Raw genomic sequence first — 18,805 nt, forward strand, 5'->3', positions numbered from 1 at the left:
ATGTCACCATGAAAGCATATCCAGTTTCCAAACAAAAAGAAAATACACCCAGTCTGAGCTTGAGAAACTGCTTGATCCCAGTTAGGAAACAGTTCGAAAGGTACAGAGCTGGATTATTATGGAGGAATACTTATATATATATTGTATAAGAGGAGGAAAGGAAAAAGACCAGTAGAGAAAATTCCAGGCCTATAAGCTTGTGGCACCAGGAGTCTCAGGTGGTGGAAGCTCTGTTTTCATTGGCAGTGTGAGGTTCTTTTGCAGTTATTCAAAATATCTAATGGAAATAATTTTTTTTTTTTTGAGGTGGAGTCTCACTCTTGTCTGGGTTGGAGTGCAGTGGTGCGATCTCAGCTCACTGCAACCTCTGCCTCCCAGGTTCAAGCAATTCTCCTGCCTCAGTCTCCCTAGTAGCTGGGATTACAGGCGCCAGCTGCCACACCCAGCTAATTGCTTTTTTTTGTGTGTATTTTTAGTAGAGATGGGGTTTCACCATGTTAGCCTGTCTGGTCTTGAACACCTGACCTCAGGTGATCTGCCCTCCTTGGCCTCCCAAAGTGCTGACATTATAGGCGTGAGCCACTATGCCCAGCCTCTAATGGAAATAATTTAAGCAGAATGGATTCTATGGGCTTTTGGAAAAGGCATATTCAGTCCAGTTGTATTATGTATTTTGATGTAGGAAATCTTAAAAAGTTTGATCTGGCCAACGTGTCACATAAAATCATCCCCAACTTGGAGAAAATGTGTTTATTTATTTGGGCCTCAACGATTTTCCCCTTAAAAATTCCCCTTGTAATTGATGATTAGGTACCCAGGCCCCTTCACAAAAGTAATTTACCCTTGATTATGTGACCAATGTTAGTATTATTACTATAGTATGTGATGTGTAATATGGTTACTAAAATTTGTTTGTCATATGGTTTGAAAGATTAATTTTTGAAGCAGTTGCTATATGCCAGACACAGAACTAGGTGTTTTGTAGAACTATATCTAAAAATAACACCTGTTGTTTTCCTCATATCAGGCATATGTACATGTTTTTTTTTTGTTTTTTGTTTTTTGTTTTTTGTTTTTTTGAGACGGAGTCTCGCTCTGTCGCCCAGGCTGGAGTGCAGTGGCCAGATCTCAGCTCACTGCAAGCTCCGCCTCCCAGGTTCACGCCATTCTCCTGCCTCAGCCTCCGGAGTAGCTGGGACTACAGGCGCCCGCCACCTCGCCCGGCTAGTTTTTTGTATTTTTTAGTAGAGGCGGGGTTTCACCGTGTTAGCCAGGATGGTCTCGATCTCCTGACCTCGTGATCCACCCGTCTCGGCCTCCCAAAGTGCTGGGATTACAGGCTTGAGCCACCGCGCCCGGCCTCATATGTACATGTTTTAACTCATCTAAGTTCTGTGTATATTCTCTCATCTAATTATAATAATCAAATGAGATAGGAACTGACTATCCTTATTTTACAGATAAGAAAATTGGAGCTCAAGAGGGTTAGGTAACTTGGCCAAGGTCACCCAGCTAGGGAATGAGTGACAGGAATAGGATGCAACTGACTTCAAAGCCTACATACATATCTGCTTTGCAGTATGCCTACTGTGTGAGATTTAAAACATAGATTTTTTAGCAGAAGATTACATTCTGGGTGTAGGTTTGCCAGATTTAACAAATAAAAATATAGGACATCAGCAAAATGTTGCATGAGATATTGCATGGGACATACTTTTACTAAAAAATTATTTGTTATTTATCTGAAATTCACATTTACCTGGGCATCCTGTATTTTATCTAGCAACCTCATCTGAGTCGACATTGTAAGAACATGTCTCACCCTCTCTGGTTTTCCTGTTACCCCACCACAGTCATGCTGGTGGCTACCTAGCCTTATGTAGTTTTATAAGCCACTTACTGTTCATGTCAGAGTCTTATCTCAGCTGGGCATGGTGGTTCACACCCATAATCTCAGCGCTTTGGGAGGCCAAGGCAGGAGGACTGCTTGAGCCCAGGAGTTCAAGACCAGCCTGGGCAACATAGCAAGACCTCATCTCTATAAAACACACACAAGCACACATACACCAGAGTCTTATCTCAAGGCCACACAGCAAGAGAGCCACTTAGGAAGCTTCAGAAGAGCTTGTGTGGCCTCCTGAGCCATTTTTAAGTTCAGCAATGTGTGTAAGTTCAGGACTTAGAACAGGCTGCCCTGAAAGCCCTGCCCTACTGGAAGTGGTGTGCGGGTAAATGTTTAACAACTGGCTCTGCAGAGGGGGGAAAAGAAAACAAAACTTCAATTTTTGGTGTTTGCCATACTCCTACCATGGCTGATTCATGATATCAACATGATGTCTTTGAGCCTGAAGTGGGGAAGAAATGTATATACAGTTGGCTCAGGGCTCCCTATGTAAGCCAGTCCCAGCCCACTAGTGTTACAGGCATTTCCCATTTTCACATGTAAGCAAATCAAGCCTGGACAACAATGAAAGGTTTAAGATAAAATCTCCGTACCATGGTATTTCCTGAATTTAAACAACGAAAATTTATAAGATAATTTCCTAGTGGGATAATACAATTGATCAAATTTTTTCCTCACTTCGACTGAAATTGAAGTCTAGAATTCTGCTTTCATTCTGTTTAAAAGGCAACAGTTAATTATACATCATGTTGAAATTCCAATACTCTCACATTCTTTTTTCTGAAGAAAGGTTATTTCTCCAGGCCAGCATGTCTGCTGCACTTTTGATGCTAAGCTTCTGTGCGGTACATTGTGGAAGTGATCATTTTTTAAAACTGTTCACTATGTCACATATTTCTGAGCTAGCATATTCAACAGATGCATCTGTGGATAGGCTCTAGGGAATAACTTTGTATTCCTCTGTTTGAATGAAGAGTCAAGAAAGACTTACCAATGTACATCCAGTTTGACTCTCTGAATTCAGCCCTCCGTGGTCTCACTGATCAGGAAACCCTGGTGGTAGTTAAGAGCAAGGGCTTTGGAGTGGCCACTTTCCAGCTGTATGACTTTGGAGAAGAACTTCAGTTTTTTTTTCATTTGTAAAACAAGGCCAGTAATTTTACCTACTTTGAAGGGTTACACATATAAAGTGCCGCACATAGTAAGCACAAAAACAAGTATTAATTATTGGTTGTATGAATGCTATAACTACTGTCATGACTGTAATCTTACTGCTCATTAGTAAATAGCCATATGTATCCATATAGGTCCAGCAGATACTTAGCATTCTACAAAAAATGTTTCTATTGTGTTTTTTTTTCAACCAAGTCATGTAAAACATCAACATTATAAAAATTCTTGTTTGACATTAAATTTTTAAACAAACCTCAAGAAATAAAAATGGTCTTTCTACCTTGTGAGAATATTTGTGAATCTTTGTAATCACAAGAGGAGAAAAAGTTAGTTGTTAGGGTATTTTTAAGTCTAGAAATACCCCAACAACTAACTGAAAAACCTATCCAACAGTTAATGCAGAATTGTGAGGCAAAGTTTGTCGACTATGCCCCATTCCTCTCTGTGGTCCTCCACTCCCTCTTTTTAGCTTCCAGTCATTCATCCATCCATTCCATCCAACAAAGTATGATTTTCAAAAAGTTAGAATCATGACTTATACAAATATGGGATGAACATATGTTAAAGATTTATTAACATAATACCGAAGGAACCAATGAGATAATAAAGCTGGTTCCAAGAGCATTTGAAGAATGCATCTTTATAGGCATTTTTAAAAAAGAATTTCAGCATAAAATTGCTAGGTAAACACTAAACTGGCTAATGTCCTAGAGGGCAGTAAGTCCACAACCATTGGGGTTATTTTTTTCTGCTAGAAAGAAATCTACAAGTTAACATATAAATATTTTCACAGTGTCTGAGCTCTAGTTAAATATTAAATAGCAAAGTCAAGCACAGGTACATTCTCCCAGAGAATTAAATAATCCTTGGAGAGGTCCATTTAATAATGTCCCTGTATGACCTTAAAACAATATGTCCTTTTTTGCCTTATTTTCAAGTATTGGATAATTTTTACTAACATATCCACCCATTCATATATTCATTAAACCTTTTTTTTAATAGCTATGTGCCCCAGGGATATAGAAGTAAAGACATAGTCCCGATCCTCAAGGAACTCATAACCTAATGGGGGAGACAAACATGCAAAATAAAAATTACAAAGCAAAGTGATAGGGTACATTCTCCTCCCAGGCGCCCCAGGATCCCATCATTACAGGGGTCCACCCAACCAGTCCCCAGTTCTTTTTTTTTTTTTTTTTTAATTGAGATGCAGAGTCTTACTCTCGCCCAGGCTGGAGTGCAGTGGCATGGTCTCGGCTCATTGCAACCTCTGCCTCCCAGGTTCAAGCAATTCTCCTGCCTCGGCCTCCCATGTAGCTGGGACTACAGGCACGTGCTACCACGCCTGGCTAATTTATGTATTTTTAGTAGACAGGGTTTTGCCATGTTGGCCAAGCTGGTCTTGAACTCCTGACCTCAGGTGATCCGCCTGCCTCGGCCACCCGGGTTACAGGTGTGAGCCACCATGCCTGGCCCCCAGTTCTGTACTATGACAACCCATCTACCTTTTTCCCCACTCGTGTATTAATCTTGAAGCCTGCGTGGATGAGAAGTAGATAATAGGATAAATGAATGATTCCTCTTTTAGATCATATACAGATAGAGATAAATAAGGGCCTTCAGTACCTCAGCCAAGGGAGTATGCCAAATGGTAGTCTCAGACCCGGCTGGGAAGGGATAGGTTGAACAGGAAAGAGGTGAAGAAGGCTTTCTTGTCCTAAAATTACTTCACATGGATAGCTCTGAAGAGAATTACTAATTAACCAGATCTTATATTTCAGAAACACCCCCTTGAAGATATATTTTTATCCAAATTAATGGAGCAGGGGAGGCCTTTTTGAAACTTTGAGACCCTAGAATTTAGTTATAATATGGACCTTTTTTCTGGGAGGAAAGCGCAAGAACCTGTCTGAGGACACCTAAATTGCCTTCGCTTTCCCTGAGATGAGATATCTGTTTCATACAGCAGTTGACCTGGTAGCTTCAGTTTCACCTGCCCTGCTTTTATCAGGAGTCATGTTTTCCGCTATCACCATGGTCCCCACTGTTTCAGCTCCCTGACAATATATAATGATTTTCTATCTGCATTTAATTCTCCTAGCAGAGGCACATAGAGTAAGAGTCATTTATTTTAGCTCTCTGTCCTTACAGATCCAATTTAGTAAACATCTAATAAGCAATTATTAATGTAAAGAACTTCAGCGGAAGCTGTAGAGCACGGAGAAAAAGAATAGCATCCCCATCTCCCTACTGGAGTCCATAGTTTATTGGAGAAGACAGAAACATCGAGGTATTTCTAAAGCAGATATTCTTAATCTTGGCTACACATCAGGATCACCTGGGGAACTTTGAAACATCCAACACACAGGCTGTACTCCAGAGCAATTAAATTAAAATCCCTCAAGCTGGGACCCAGGCATCAATATGTTTTAAAGCTCCCTGGGAGACTCCAAAGTACTGTATGGCTAAGTTAGAGCAAAACAAACGGAAAATGCTGCAGTAAAGGACTAACAAGATGCTGTATGAACAAGGGTACCACAACCATTCTGGATATGCTAATGTTCTTACCCACTGTCTGACCGCATTTCTGCCCATGAATGCAGAAAATATAACCTCTCATTGTAACCAGAGGAAAAATTTAGGTCAGTTTGATTGTAGGGCATTTAGAAACTATGTACTCTGAGAGGCATGGTCTGAAGGAAACTATGTTTCTGAGGGGAAAAGGGCTCCAAAAAAGATCAACCCAGAAGAATGACCCCAAAATGAAATCCACATGCTCTCTCTCTCCCCTGGAATGTTTTATTCACTTGTCTTCCTGAAGAAGTCCTATTCATCCTCTAAGCTCCCAGCTCAAACTTCACCTCTTCTATGAAGCCTTTCCTTTTCTTCCCCTTACCCAGGCATCCCTGTTTTTATCTTACTTAGCTCCTTGTACATAGTTCTGTTCTTAGCAGTTAATTATAATTATTATCAAATTGAGTTATAATTTGGCACACTGCTTGTTTTATGGGCCCTACGTATCTTTCTTTTCTTTATACCTAGCCCAGTTTCTCGGTTTGTTGAATGAATATTCAGAACGGCAGCAATTTTAGGTGCAGTGAGAACTCATGCCACCAGCAGAGGAAACCTAGACTCAAATTCCTCGGGCTCCCTCGTCCTGTTTCTGAGCATCGAGATCCTCTGCTTCCCAGTGGTCGGGCCGGGGAAATGGGCAGACATACTCATGGGTGTAAAGCAGCTGCAGCAAATGATGGATGGGCCTCCCGCCCCCAGGCTTTAGTTAAAGCGGTGAGCTTGAGTTTCATTTACAGAGTTTTGTTGTTAGAGGAAGAAAGAAACAGAAGGAAGGTCACAGGTTTTCAAGTGTGAGCATTAAGGAAAAGTGCCTGTGGACTCCTGTTTTATTCAGGCCACAGGCATCCCAGAAAAGTTAGAACAGTGTTCTGTCTGGGGAAATTGTTTGTCTGTTTTAGTTTATTTTTAAACTTTAAATCTTAAAAGATTTTTTTTTTTTAAGTTTCATAGGTTTTACACATATGAAGGCGAAAAGATGATTACAATCTTATATATATAAGGGTCATGCAGTCCAGATTTTCTAGGACAATGCTAATTTTAGATCTTATGTCCTGATTTTTTTTTTTTTTTTTTTTTTGGGGATGGCCTCTCACCCCATTGCCCAGCCTGGAGTACAATGGCGCGATCCTGGCTCACTGCAACCTCCATCTCCTGGGTTCAAGCGATTCTCCTGCCTCAGCCTCCTGAGTAGCTGGGACTACAGGCACCTGCCACCACGCCTGGCTAATTTTTTGTATTTTTAGTAGAGATGGGGTTTCACGTGTTAGCCAGGTTGGTCTCGATCTTCTGACCTTGTGATCCGCCCACCTCAGCCTCCCAAAGTGCTGGGATTACAGGCGAGAGCCACCACACCTGGCCTTGATTTCTTATGTGGAAAGTATGGTTGCTGTTCTTACCATTGGCTATCATTTTCCCAGCATTCTTAAAGATCTTTTAGTAATCAGAATGTTTAATTATTTTGGCTTTCTGTGTGGCAAAAACACATTTAAAAAAATTTTTTTAAATTTTAATTATCTTACTTAAGCTTGCTTAAGTAAGGTTGCCTCATGGACAAAAAAGCCTAAAGATAACAGAACAGCATTGAGTATATTGCCTGGAGCACCAGACTTGTATTGAATGTGGCTTTTTGGTGAAGATGATATGTAGTAACACTTCTTTCTCTATCACAAATTAATACAACCGCGGTGGCTCAAGCCTGTAATCCCAGCACTTTGGGAGGCCGAGACGGGCGGATCACGAGGTCAGGAGATCGAGACCATCCTGGCTAACCCGGTGAAACCCCGTCTCTACTAAAAATACAAAAAATTAGCCGGGCGTGGTGGCGGCGCCTGTAGTCCCAGCTACTCGGGAGGCTGAGGCAGGAGAATGGCGGGAACCCGGGAGGCCGAGCTTGCAGTGAGCCGAGATGGCGCCACTGCACTCCAGCCTGGGCGACAGAGCGAGACTCCGCCTCAAAAAAAAAAAAAAAAAAGAAAAAGAAAAAACAAGGGCCGGGTGCAGTTGCTACACCAGTAATCCCAGCACTTTGGGAGGCCGAGGCGGGCGAATCACTTGAAGTCAGAAGTTCAAGACCAGCCTGGCCAACATGGGGAAACCCGGTCTCTACTAAAAATACAAAAATTAGCCAGGCATGGTGGCGCACACCTGTAGTCCCAACTACTTGAGAGGCTGAGACACAAGAATCTCTCGAACCTGGGAGGTGGAGGTTGCATTGAGCAGAGATCATGCCACTGCACACCAGCCCAGGGGACAGAGTGAGACTCTGTCTCAAAAAAAAAAAAAAAGAAAAAAAAAAGAAAAAATTAGTCATTAAGAATCGTCGTTTCGTTATGAACTATTATTTAATCCTGGCTGTCACTTGAGAAATGTTTCTTTGTGAGGTGCAGACACAGGAGCCCACCAAGAAAGAAACTAGTGACCACTAGAAAAGCCTGTTGCTGGAGCCACATCCCCTGTGCCACAGGCCAGATGGAATCTCAGCAAAATGGTGGCTGTAACCCCACATGGGCTTTTACTTTTAGTGGACACATTCTTGAAAATATTAATGTTTATCCTTATCTCTTATGTTAATCACCATAATTGTTATGGTTATTATGGATTACATTGCTACTGTTTCTCTTTTCGTTTCCTGGATTCAGACCAAATTGAACCTTTAAAATCTGTGAGCAAAATCACTTCAGTTTTAATTGAATGGCCCACAACTAGTTAATCTTTTTTGCCTGTTTAAAAAGTGTGACTTTTTTTCTCACTGAATAATACAAAAAGTATAAAATAAAGGCTAAACTTTAAAATATTCTTTTATATCTAAGAACTATAAGCTTTGTAAGCTTTTAAAAAGTGCTTAGTAATTTTAAGTTACTTTTTTTTTTTTGAGATAGGGTCTTGCTATGTTGCCCAGGCTGGATTCAAACTTCTGGGCCCAAGTGATCCTCCTGCCTCAGCCTTCTGAGTAGCTGGGACTATAGGTGTTCGCCACTATGCTTAGCTAACAGTTACATTTTTTTTTGTTGTTGTTTTTAATCACCTGACTGCCACAAGGTCTCCCGTAACCTGGTTCCATTTCTTAGAGGACATCTTGTATGTTCTTCAGTCAATATTTTGTGAAACAACAACAACAGAATAGCATCAAAATATATGTCACTAGTAGGTGGCAAGCTATTAGTGCATGAACTGTGTCTTCTAGAAAAAGCAGCCTATTTTCACATGTCATTAAATTAGGAGCTATTTCTGGCTCATGTAGCAGTGTTGATTGCTCCATGTGTTACCATGATCCTTCTATGATGGAAAATCTACATTAAGTAAGGACAGCACCCTTCCCAGTAGCTAGCCAGTCTCTATTCACAGACTGCTGTTAGCTACTTCCATAGTCAAAATCTGTGTGTTTTCATCTGTCCAAACTTTCCTCTCTTGCAACCTCATGACAATTAGGAACTTCTCACATACTTGCCCAGAATGCCAGCAGATCTTCAGTTGGTGGTAACACCCTTAGTATGAGCCAGATTTGAGATTCCCTAATCCTCTGTGATCTCTGATGAGTACAGGGAAAAGGATATGTGTAGGAGTGGGGCTTGGTATTATGACTAAGGCTCAAGAGAAGGTGAGGCCAGAGAGAGCCTGAGCTGGGATCTGCTGAAACAGCTCCTAAAATGAAAACAAAATGGGGGCCAAGCTTTTTCTGGATAGTAGTTATGTTTTCCTGCCAATGCACAAGTCCTACTCATAGACAAATGACAACCAATCTAAATGTCAAATAAGATCATTCACCTTCATAATCATAACCAACCTGTATGACACCTTTTTAACAGGAGGCCTCATTCTTCTTTTCCCCATCCAGAATTAAGAGGAAAAAAGTGAATATGGTTTTTGCTCACAGAATGGATAACAGCAAGCCACAGTTGATTATTCCTACACTTCTGGTACCACTCCAAAACCGCAGCTGCACTGCAGCAGCCACACCTCTGCCAAGCCAGTACCTGATGGAATTAGGTGAGGAGCACAGCTGGATGAGCAACCAAACACATCTGCACTATGGACTGAACCCCGGGGAAGTGGCCACAGCCAGCATCTTCTTTGGGACTCTGTGGTTGTTTTCTATCTTCGGCAATTCCCTGGTTTGTTTGGTCATCCACAGGAGTAGGAGGACTCAGTCTACCACCAACTACTTTGTGGTCTCCATGGCATGTGCTGACCTTCTCATTAGCGTTGCCAGCACGCCTTTCGTCCTGCTCCAGTTCACCACTGGAAGGTGGACACTTGGTAGTGCAATGTGCAAGGTTGTGCGATATTTTCAGTATCTCACTCCAGGTGTCCAGATCTATGTTCTCCTCTCCATCTGCATAGACCGGTTCTACACCATCGTCTATCCTCTGAGCTTCAAGGTGTCCAGAGAAAAAGCCAAGAAAATGATCGCAGCATCGTGGATCTTTGATGCAGCCTTTGTGACCCCTGTGCTCTTTTTCTATGGCTCCAACTGGGACAGTCATTGTAACTATTTCCTCCCTTCCTCTTGGGAAGGCACTGCCTATACTGTCATCCACTTCTTGGTGGGCTTTGTGATTCCATCTGCCCTCATAATTTTATTTTACCAAAAGGTCATAAAATATATTTGGAGAATAGGCACAGATGGCCGAACAGTGAGGAGGACAATGAACATTGTCCCTCGGACAAAAGTGAAAACCATCAAGATGTTCCTCATTTTAAATCTGTTGTTTTTGCTCTCCTGGCTGCCTTTTCATGTAGCTCAGCTATGGCACCCACATGAACAAGACTATAAGAAAAGTTCCCTTGTTTTCACAGCTATCACATGGATATCCTTTAGTTCTTCAGCCTCTAAACCTACTCTGTATTCAATTTATAATGCCAATTTTCGGAGAGGGATGAAAGAGACTTTTTGCATGTCCTCTATGAAATGTTACCGAAGCAATGCCTATACTATCACAACGAGTTCAAGGATGGCCAAAAAAAACTATGTTGGCATTTCAGAAATCCCTTCCATGGCCAAAACTATTACCAAAGACTCAATCTATGACTCATTTGACAGAGAAGCCAAGGAAAAAAAGCTTGCTTGGCCCATTAACTCAAATCCACCAAATACTTTTGTTTAATTTCTCATTCTTTCAATTGTTATGCACCAGAGATTAAAAAGCTTTAATTATAAAAACAGAAGCTATTTACATATTTGTTTTCCCTCAACTTTCCAAGGGAAATGTTTTATTTTGTAAAATGCGTTCATTTGTTTATTGTAGTTTTTGTGGGTTTTATTTTACTTGCTTTTTATGTTTTAGGGAAAGCATTCACTTTGAGCTACAGCCAACGGTCCTTTTACTATTAATATATTAGTTACATGCATAAAAAAGAAATGCTTTCTTAACACTTATTTACTGTTGGTTCAAAAACATAAACCTAAGCCATACACACAGTCTTTGATTAATGATTCAATCTAGTTTTATTTTGTTTTGTTTTTCTCCTCCTTACTGAAGTTTTATAACTATGGGCTTCAGTTCCAAATGAAATCCTCATGTCACCTATCAGATTTATATTTCTTTCACTAGGCAACATTTATGATGAGTTAATAGTGTATAGGTTGTCACGTTACCTTCCTGCAAGTAACCACTAGCCAGATCTGCTATGGAAAGCACGTCATATATTGGAACTTGCTGGGAAGTCTTCTGTGGTTGGATTTTAATCAAGATTCTTAGGGGGGAAAAGCATAGAGTTGCCTAATTTCTCTTGCTCTTTCTCTTGTTTTTATCCTTCTAAGCAGCTGATGAAGCCTTGAAAAATGCAAAGTCAATGCAATGTTTTCCTGACATCTGTGCCCCATCTAGGCTGTGTCTAGGACATTTACTTCCCATTTTTGAGTTATATACAAGTAAATGCGCAGGTGCTGTTGCTAGCATATCTAAAAAATGCCAAAGACAGACATGACAGATGGCATTTCTCTGTACAGGCTCTGCCATTCAGGCCGAGACTTTCAGCTGCCCAGCCCTACCCCTATACACCAGGACAGCAAGGGCAAGGACTGCCTTCCTCATTCTCCTAGAAACTTGAGGCCATTTCTCTAGCCAGAGCCTGGTCTCCCTCATCTCTCTCCAGGGCACAGCACCATACCCTGGCCAAACTCAAACTCTTCTTTGCCTGTGATAACTAGGGAATGTGTTTCCTCTGGTTCCCAGATCTCCATTATTTCAAATCGAGGACCAGCCAGCACATTTAAAAAATGTTTTTATTTAAACAATAAAGGGTTTAGAGACAAGACTAGTATGCATTTTCACGCCCTAGTTAACAAGAGCTGCAAATAATAACTCCAGTTGTTCAGCAATTTTACATGCATTATCTCCTTTATCCTCTCAACAATTCTCTGATATATTTATTATCATCCCTTTTATAGACGAGCAAACTGGAACTCAAAAGTTATGTGACCTGCCCAAGTTGGAATGTGACAGAGCTGGTATTCAAACTCAGGCCTCTAACCGCATGTCTGTCTGTCGCTCTTTCCTTGACATTTCGGATGTCTCCCTAGAGAACACGAGGGGCCAAACCCATTCAGGCCTTGAAGGGCTTCCTGACCACTGCCTTGGTAGAAGTCAAAGGTCTAAGAGAATTTAGCTGTTCTTTTTATTTTTATTTTTTATTTTTTGAGACGGAGTCTCACTCTGTTGTCCAGGCTGGAGTGCAATGGCGTGATCTTGGCTCACTGCAACCTCTGTCTCCCAAGTTCAAGTGATTCTCCCGCCTCAGCCTCCCAAGTAGCTGGGATTACAGGCACCTGCCACCACACCCAGCTAATTTTTGTATTTTTAATAGAGACGGGGTTTCACCATGTTGGCCAGGCTGGTCTCAAACTCCTGACCTTAGGAGATCTGCCTGCCTCGGCTTCCCAAAGTGCTGGGATTGCAGGCCTGAGCCACCGCGCCTGGCCTCTTTTTTATCTACAATTTTAAAAAATCAGCTGAATTTAAGATTCATTGGTGATTCTTAAAAAGGGTCTAGTTGAAATGTAATGAGCCGGTTCCTTGGCTGTAGATAGGTTCTTGGACTTGTGCTGCGGAATGTTTGCGATAAGGAGGGAAACCTGTACCTTCCTACCTCCCGGACACAAGGGAATGAGACAAGATTACGTTTTGATGTTTGGGACAAAGAATAACAAAATATTTAATCTACAAAACATTTACAGAGCTGATGTTTTTAAGTTGAGAGGCTTTGTTCAATCACAAATTCCAAAGATAGAAATAATATATCATGGCCGGGCGCGGTGGCTCAAGCCTGTAATCCCAGCACTTTGGGAGGCCGAGGCGGGTGGATCACGAGGTCAGGAGATCGAGACCGTCCTGGCTAACACAGTGAAACCCCGTCTCTACTAAAAAGTACAAAAAACTAGCCGGGCGAGGTGGCGGACGCCTGTAGTCCCAGCTACTTGGGGAGGCTGAGGCAGGAGAATGGCGTGAACCTGGGAGGCGGAGCTTGCAGTGAGCTGAGATCCAGCCACTGCACTCCAGCCTGGGCGACAGAGCAAGACTCCGTCTCAAAAAAAAAAAAAAAAAAGAAAAGAAATAATATATCATATTTTTCTTTCTCCCTTTTCCCCTCCCCCTCACATTCTTATCCCATCATCAAATGGCTCTAAAACAACAAAATGTGCCAGATATTTACCTCACTTAGCCCTTGAATTTCATGGTTCAGACTTGTTAAAATATAGGAGACCCCTGCCGTAGTTGTGCTGTTTGTCTTTTTATGTGAAATATTATGTTTTAGAGTTACAGTGTGAAAAGTTTAATTTGTTTCCATTTTATTTTTATGTATTTGTAGGTCTCAGTTTAAATGGAAAAGAATGACACTAGGTGATTTCTAAGCTCTATTGTGTCTAATGTTCTGGGAGTTTACTACAGTAGATGGATGTTCAGTGAGACAATGTCATACAAGCTCTTTTGTAAAGAGTTTTTTTTTTTTTTTTTCTATTTAAAACAGAGTCTCGTTCCATTACCCAGGCTGGGGTGCAGTGGCACAATCTCAGCTCACTGCAACCTCTGTCTCCCAGGTTCAAGCGATTCTCATGCCTCAGCCTCCCAAGCAGCTGGGACTACAGCTACCACACCCGGCTAATTTTTGTATTTTTAGTAGATATAGCGTTTTCCCATGTTGGCCAGGCTGGTCTCAAACTCCTGGCCTCAAGTGTTCCACCCGCCTCAGCATCCCAAAGTGCTGGGATTACAAGCATGAGCCACCGTCCCGGCCAGAAGGTATTTTTTAATCCCCCAAATAATGACAAATTAAGAGTATTAAGTCACATTCAAGAGAGCCCCAAAGTCGCATGACCTGTATTAATTCAGCTATGGTCTCTCAGGGTGTTGGTAATTCACCGTATTTTTGTTTAGCTTAATACTCAGCATTCCTGGTGTCTCTCTTGATCCTGAATTTGGAGGAGGCTTCACATAATGCACAGACTGATAAAAATTTGCGTAAGTCCCGCAACACAAGAACAGCCTTCACTACACCTCACATTTACTCCACAAGAACTAGAATTAAGCCACAGGGAGACAATGAGGTGCACCACAGACCCAGATTCATGTGGCCTCCAAACAGGAGTCCATGCAAGGCAACAGTGGGAAGCAGGCTTCAGAGTAGAGGCAGTTCTCCTACCTGGCTCCAGGGTCTCATAAACTGTGGGTGGGGAGGGAAGGGACAGGGATGCATCCTTAGAGTGGAATGTGAATTCTCTCTTTCTTCTCATCTTCATTGAATACATTAACGTCCAGCCTACTGCTGAGTCAATAAGCACATCCTGCCCAGATGCACTTGCCTGTGAGCCTTTCTTCACAGGATTAGCCCCCATGCCCGGAGCTGATACCCTGGGCCAGACTTCTCCCTCAGAAATGACAATTTTATCCTCGGTGGAGGCCCATCTCCACCAAGCGTGTGGGGAGTGGAGTCGTTTGCCAGAGACTGCTGGCAATTTCACCTCTCCCCGTGGGCACAGACCCTCTTCTGCCCTTCCGTCCTTGCTGCCATTTGCACAAGCTCGCTTTAAAGCCACATAACCAAGCTCAGCTGGGAAGACCTGATCAGGATCCGCTTCCAGGTTGTGCTCCTCTAAAAACCATATGTAAAAGAAGCAAGGGATTAGACACTTTTAGAGCAGAAGGGACGTTGGGAGACCTAACCCAAGTCCTTCATTAGTTAGAAGCGGAAATTGAGACCAAGAGAGGTGAAGTTAGGGCTAACCTACAATGTCTCCTACCCACTAGTTCAACTTTCTTTCAATTTTGCCGTTTGGCTTGCTGTGGCATGATTGATTGATTGATTGATTGATTGATTATTTGAGACGGAGTCTCACTCTGTCACCCAGGCTGGAGTGCAGTGGTGCAATCTTGGCTCACTGCAACCACCACCTCCTGGGTTCAAGCAATTCTTCTGCCTCAGCCTCCCAAGCAGCTGGGACTACAGGCATGCGTCACCACGCCCAGCTAATTTTTGTATTTTTAATAGAGACGGGGTTTCACCATATTGGCCAGGCTGGTCTCGAATTCCTGACCTCGTGATCCACACTCCTTGGCCTCCCAAAGTGCTGGGATTACAGGCGTCAGCCACCATGCCCGGCCGGATTCATTTATTTTTTAATACATTAGTTTTATTTATTCCTCAGCACTTTGGGAGGCCAGCGAGGCAGATCGCTTGAGCCCAGGAATTTGAGACCAGCCTGGGCAACATAATGAGACCCCTCATCTCTACGATTAGCCGCGTGTGGTGCGCGTGCCTGTAGTCCCAGCTACCCAGGAGGCTAAGGTTGCAGCTGAGATCTGCCACTGCACTCATCTTGGCTCACTGCAACCTCCATCTCCCAGGTTCAAGCAATTCTCCTGCCTCAGCCTCCTGAGTAGCTGGGTTAACAGGCCCCGTGCTACCACGCCCTGCAAATTTTTTTGTATTTTTAGTAGAGACGGGATTTCACCATGTTGGCCAGGCTGGATGTATTCGATTTTTAAAATCCGAACTGTGTGCAGGAGAGTATGAAAGGAATACATAAGCCTTCACTGTTCATTTAACCTGCTAATTCATCTGTGAAAATGATGACCTTAGAGTGCCGTAATTAGAGAACATTGGAAACAAACCGACTTCCTCTAACAGTTTTCCAGAATGGCCGCTTGATGGCACTGTGACTTGTGGGCAGAGCCCACTACCTCTTCACAATGCCTGTCACACGGGCGAATTCAGGGAAGTCCTCGTCTCATAGCAACAAGACAGGGAAAATTGCTGAGCACCCAGAAGCAGCTGTAGATTAAGTAATCAATCAGTGTGTTCAAAACACAAAGCATTTAAACACTGGAGGAAATGCCAAAATAATACCCTTTTCAGACATGAAATCACTAGTCAAAATATTGTTTTAAACCCATTTTACAAATGTGATCATTTTCAAAAAAACTCCATCAGACCACCAAGCTGGCATTAGTGCCACCCACACTTGGCCAGGCCCTGTCTTTTCCTTTTCCGCTCTTTTCATCACTGACTCAGAGAATTCATGGACTTTTTCATAGCAGTGTATCTAGAGTTTCCCTACAAGTGAATGTTCATATGCTGCTGGTAAGTAGGCAGTTCAATTTATTTTAAAGTCAGCCCCTACAATCTGGGCCATTCTGAACTTTTTTGCACAATTGAATGCTTCAAGAGCTCTATATTTTCTTTCTCAGAAGAAGCCTCTTTTATATATATATATTTTTTATTTTTTAGTAGAGATGGAATTTCGCTTTGCCACCCAGGGTAGTCTTGAACTCCTGGCCTCAATGATCCTCCTGCTTTGGCCTCCCAAAGTGCTGAGATTACAGGTGTGAGCCACTGGCCTGGCCAGAAGAAGCCTCTTTAAAAGAATTGCTTTACAGACTCTCTGTGCACCCTAATTAAGTTCTATATGTAGGGTTATGCAATTTGGATTCACCAATAATTTGAAGAATGTATGAGTTTAGTTCCACAGAAGAAAGATCTCCAACAAATGCTGGGCTCTGCAGTGAGGAGTTCACATGTATCTGGTTTGAGGATTATGATGCAGGTCTGGAGGTCTTGAAACATAGGCTGATTCCCAGCAGGCAGTCAGGAAGGCATTTCCAGTTGTTTACCCACAACCCCTAGATATAGGAGATTCAAACTCCTTGAGGGGAATTCCGAATGCATCCTCTCTATTCTGCTTCCCTGCAGTATCTTCCAAAGAACAGTCTCCTTTAAGAGACTACTGTACATTTGGCCAGTAGGACCCTGACTATGCTTGCTCGGGAAGGACAATAAGACCATAGCACAGACTGCTGGACAACAAAATAGTAGCTGTGAAGAGTTGCGTGGTGGGGAGGATGGCAGCACAACAGCTGAGAGGAACGGATGGGTCTCTGCCCATCAGTCAAGGGTCATTTCACTTCCATGCTATCTGGTTCTCTAGGCGGATGCACTGCACTTGAATGACCCTTTACAAATCAGAAAAAAAAAAAAATAGGTACAAAACTCCAGTGAGATAGCCAACCAGCACAGTTGTCCTTAGTTACAGAATAGTATAATGGTTATTTTCAAGGGCTCTGGAGTCAAACTTTCTGGGTCCAAGTCCAGGTTCTGCTTACCAGCTCTTTAAGGAAATTGTTCTCAGACCCCGCCTTCTCCATGATTAAAATGGAGGAAATAACAGTACTTACCCATATTAGGGTTCTCCAGAGAAATGGAACCAATAGGAAATATGCATAGATGATGGATGGATGGACAGTTACTTTTAGGAACTGGTTCATGCAATTTATGGGTGCTGCTGGCAAGGTTGAAATCTGTAGTGCAGGCCAGCAGGCAAGATTTGATGCTGCAGCCTTTGTTTGTTTGTTTGTTTGTTTATTTTTTGGAGACAGGGTCTCACTTTGTCACCTAGACTGGCTGGAGGGCAGTGACACAATCTCGGCTCCCTGCAGTCTCAACCTCCCATGTTCAAATGATCCTCCTGCCTCTGCCCTCGAAATATAATAGCTGGGACTACAGTTGCACACCACCATGCCCAGCTAATTTGTCTTGTTTTGTTTTGGGGCCTTTTTTTTTTTTTTTTTGGCAGCTTAAAACCACACACCTATATTATCTCATAGTTTCAGTGGGTGAGAAATCTGGACACAGCTTAACTGCTTAACAGTGAACCTTCTGATTCACAAGGCTGCAATCAAGGTGTCAACCAGGGTGGGGTCTCATCTGAAGGCTCAATTGAGATAGGATCTGCTTTCAAGCTCGTGTGGTTGTTATCAGAATTCAATTCATCAAGGGCCTCAAATCCTTGCTGGTTGTTGGCCCTCAACTCCTTGCACATGGCCCTCTCCAGTATGGCAGCTTGCTTCATAAAGCATCAAAGGAGAGGGGCTGCTATCAAGACAGAAGTTGCTATCTTATGTAGCCTAAGCATGGAAATGACATTCCATCACCTTTCCCGTGTTCTGTTGGTCAGAAGCAAGTTAACAGCTCTTGCCCACACTTAAGGGGAGGGGCCAAACAAGGGTATGAATATCAGAGGCAGGTACACGGGGGGACATTTTAGAGACTGTCTACCACTACAAAATGACATGTGGTGGAAACTAAATCTGTCTCTTACCCTAGACTTTTCTCCCAGTACCTCTCTCTAGAGGTAAAGTTTATTGAGTTTTTGTTGTTGTTTTTTGAGATGGACTCTCGCTTTGTCGCCCAGACTGGAGTGCAGTGGGGCTATCTCAGCTCACTGCAACCTCCGCCTCCCTGGTTCAAGCGATTCTCCTCTTCAGCCTCCCAAGTAGCTGGGACTACAGGCACCCGCCACCACGCCTTGCTAATTTTTGTATTTTTAGTACAGACAGTTTCACCATGTTGGCCAGGATGGTCTTGATCTCTTGACCTCATGATCTACCTGCCTCGGCCTCCCAAAGTGTTGGAATTATAGGCATGAGCCACCATGCCAGACTTGTTTATTGAGTTTTTAAAAAGCATAAACCCTGGCCGGGTGTGGTGAGAACTGGCCAGGTACAGTGGCTCACTGTGGATCACACCTGTAATCCCAGCACCTTGGGAAGCCAAAGCAGGCAGATCACTTGAGCCCAGGAGTTTGAGACCAGCCTGGACAACATGGCAAGACCCCATCTCTACAAAAAATACAAAAAAATTAGTTGGGTATGGTGGAGTATG

At 42.7% G+C, this 18,805-nt stretch overlaps 1 protein-coding gene across 15 annotated transcripts in view; it reads left to right on the top strand.

The window, feature by feature from the left end:
• LOC105482129 (G protein-coupled receptor 19) overlaps positions 1-18,805 on the top strand; it is a 96,859-nt gene that overhangs the window by 25,144 nt on the left and 52,910 nt on the right. For 10 of the 15 annotated variants that reach the window (XM_011742110.3, XM_071072187.1, XM_011742100.3 and 7 more), the window contains one exon: positions 9,457-12,422. The exons of 4 other annotated variants lie outside the window; for them this stretch is intronic. In XM_011742110.3, coding sequence (XP_011740412.2) covers positions 9,457-10,755 — 1,299 coding nt within the window. In that variant the 3' untranslated portion in view covers positions 10,756-12,422. Of the gene's footprint in view, positions 1-9,456; positions 12,423-18,805 lie in introns of those variants that run through there. One more of the 15 variants, XM_011742151.3, reaches the window with a different exon arrangement.

Source organism: Macaca nemestrina, chromosome 10, assembly GCF_043159975.1.
Source record: "Macaca nemestrina isolate mMacNem1 chromosome 10, mMacNem.hap1, whole genome shotgun sequence".
Taxonomy (NCBI): Eukaryota; Metazoa; Chordata; class Mammalia; order Primates; family Cercopithecidae; genus Macaca; species Macaca nemestrina.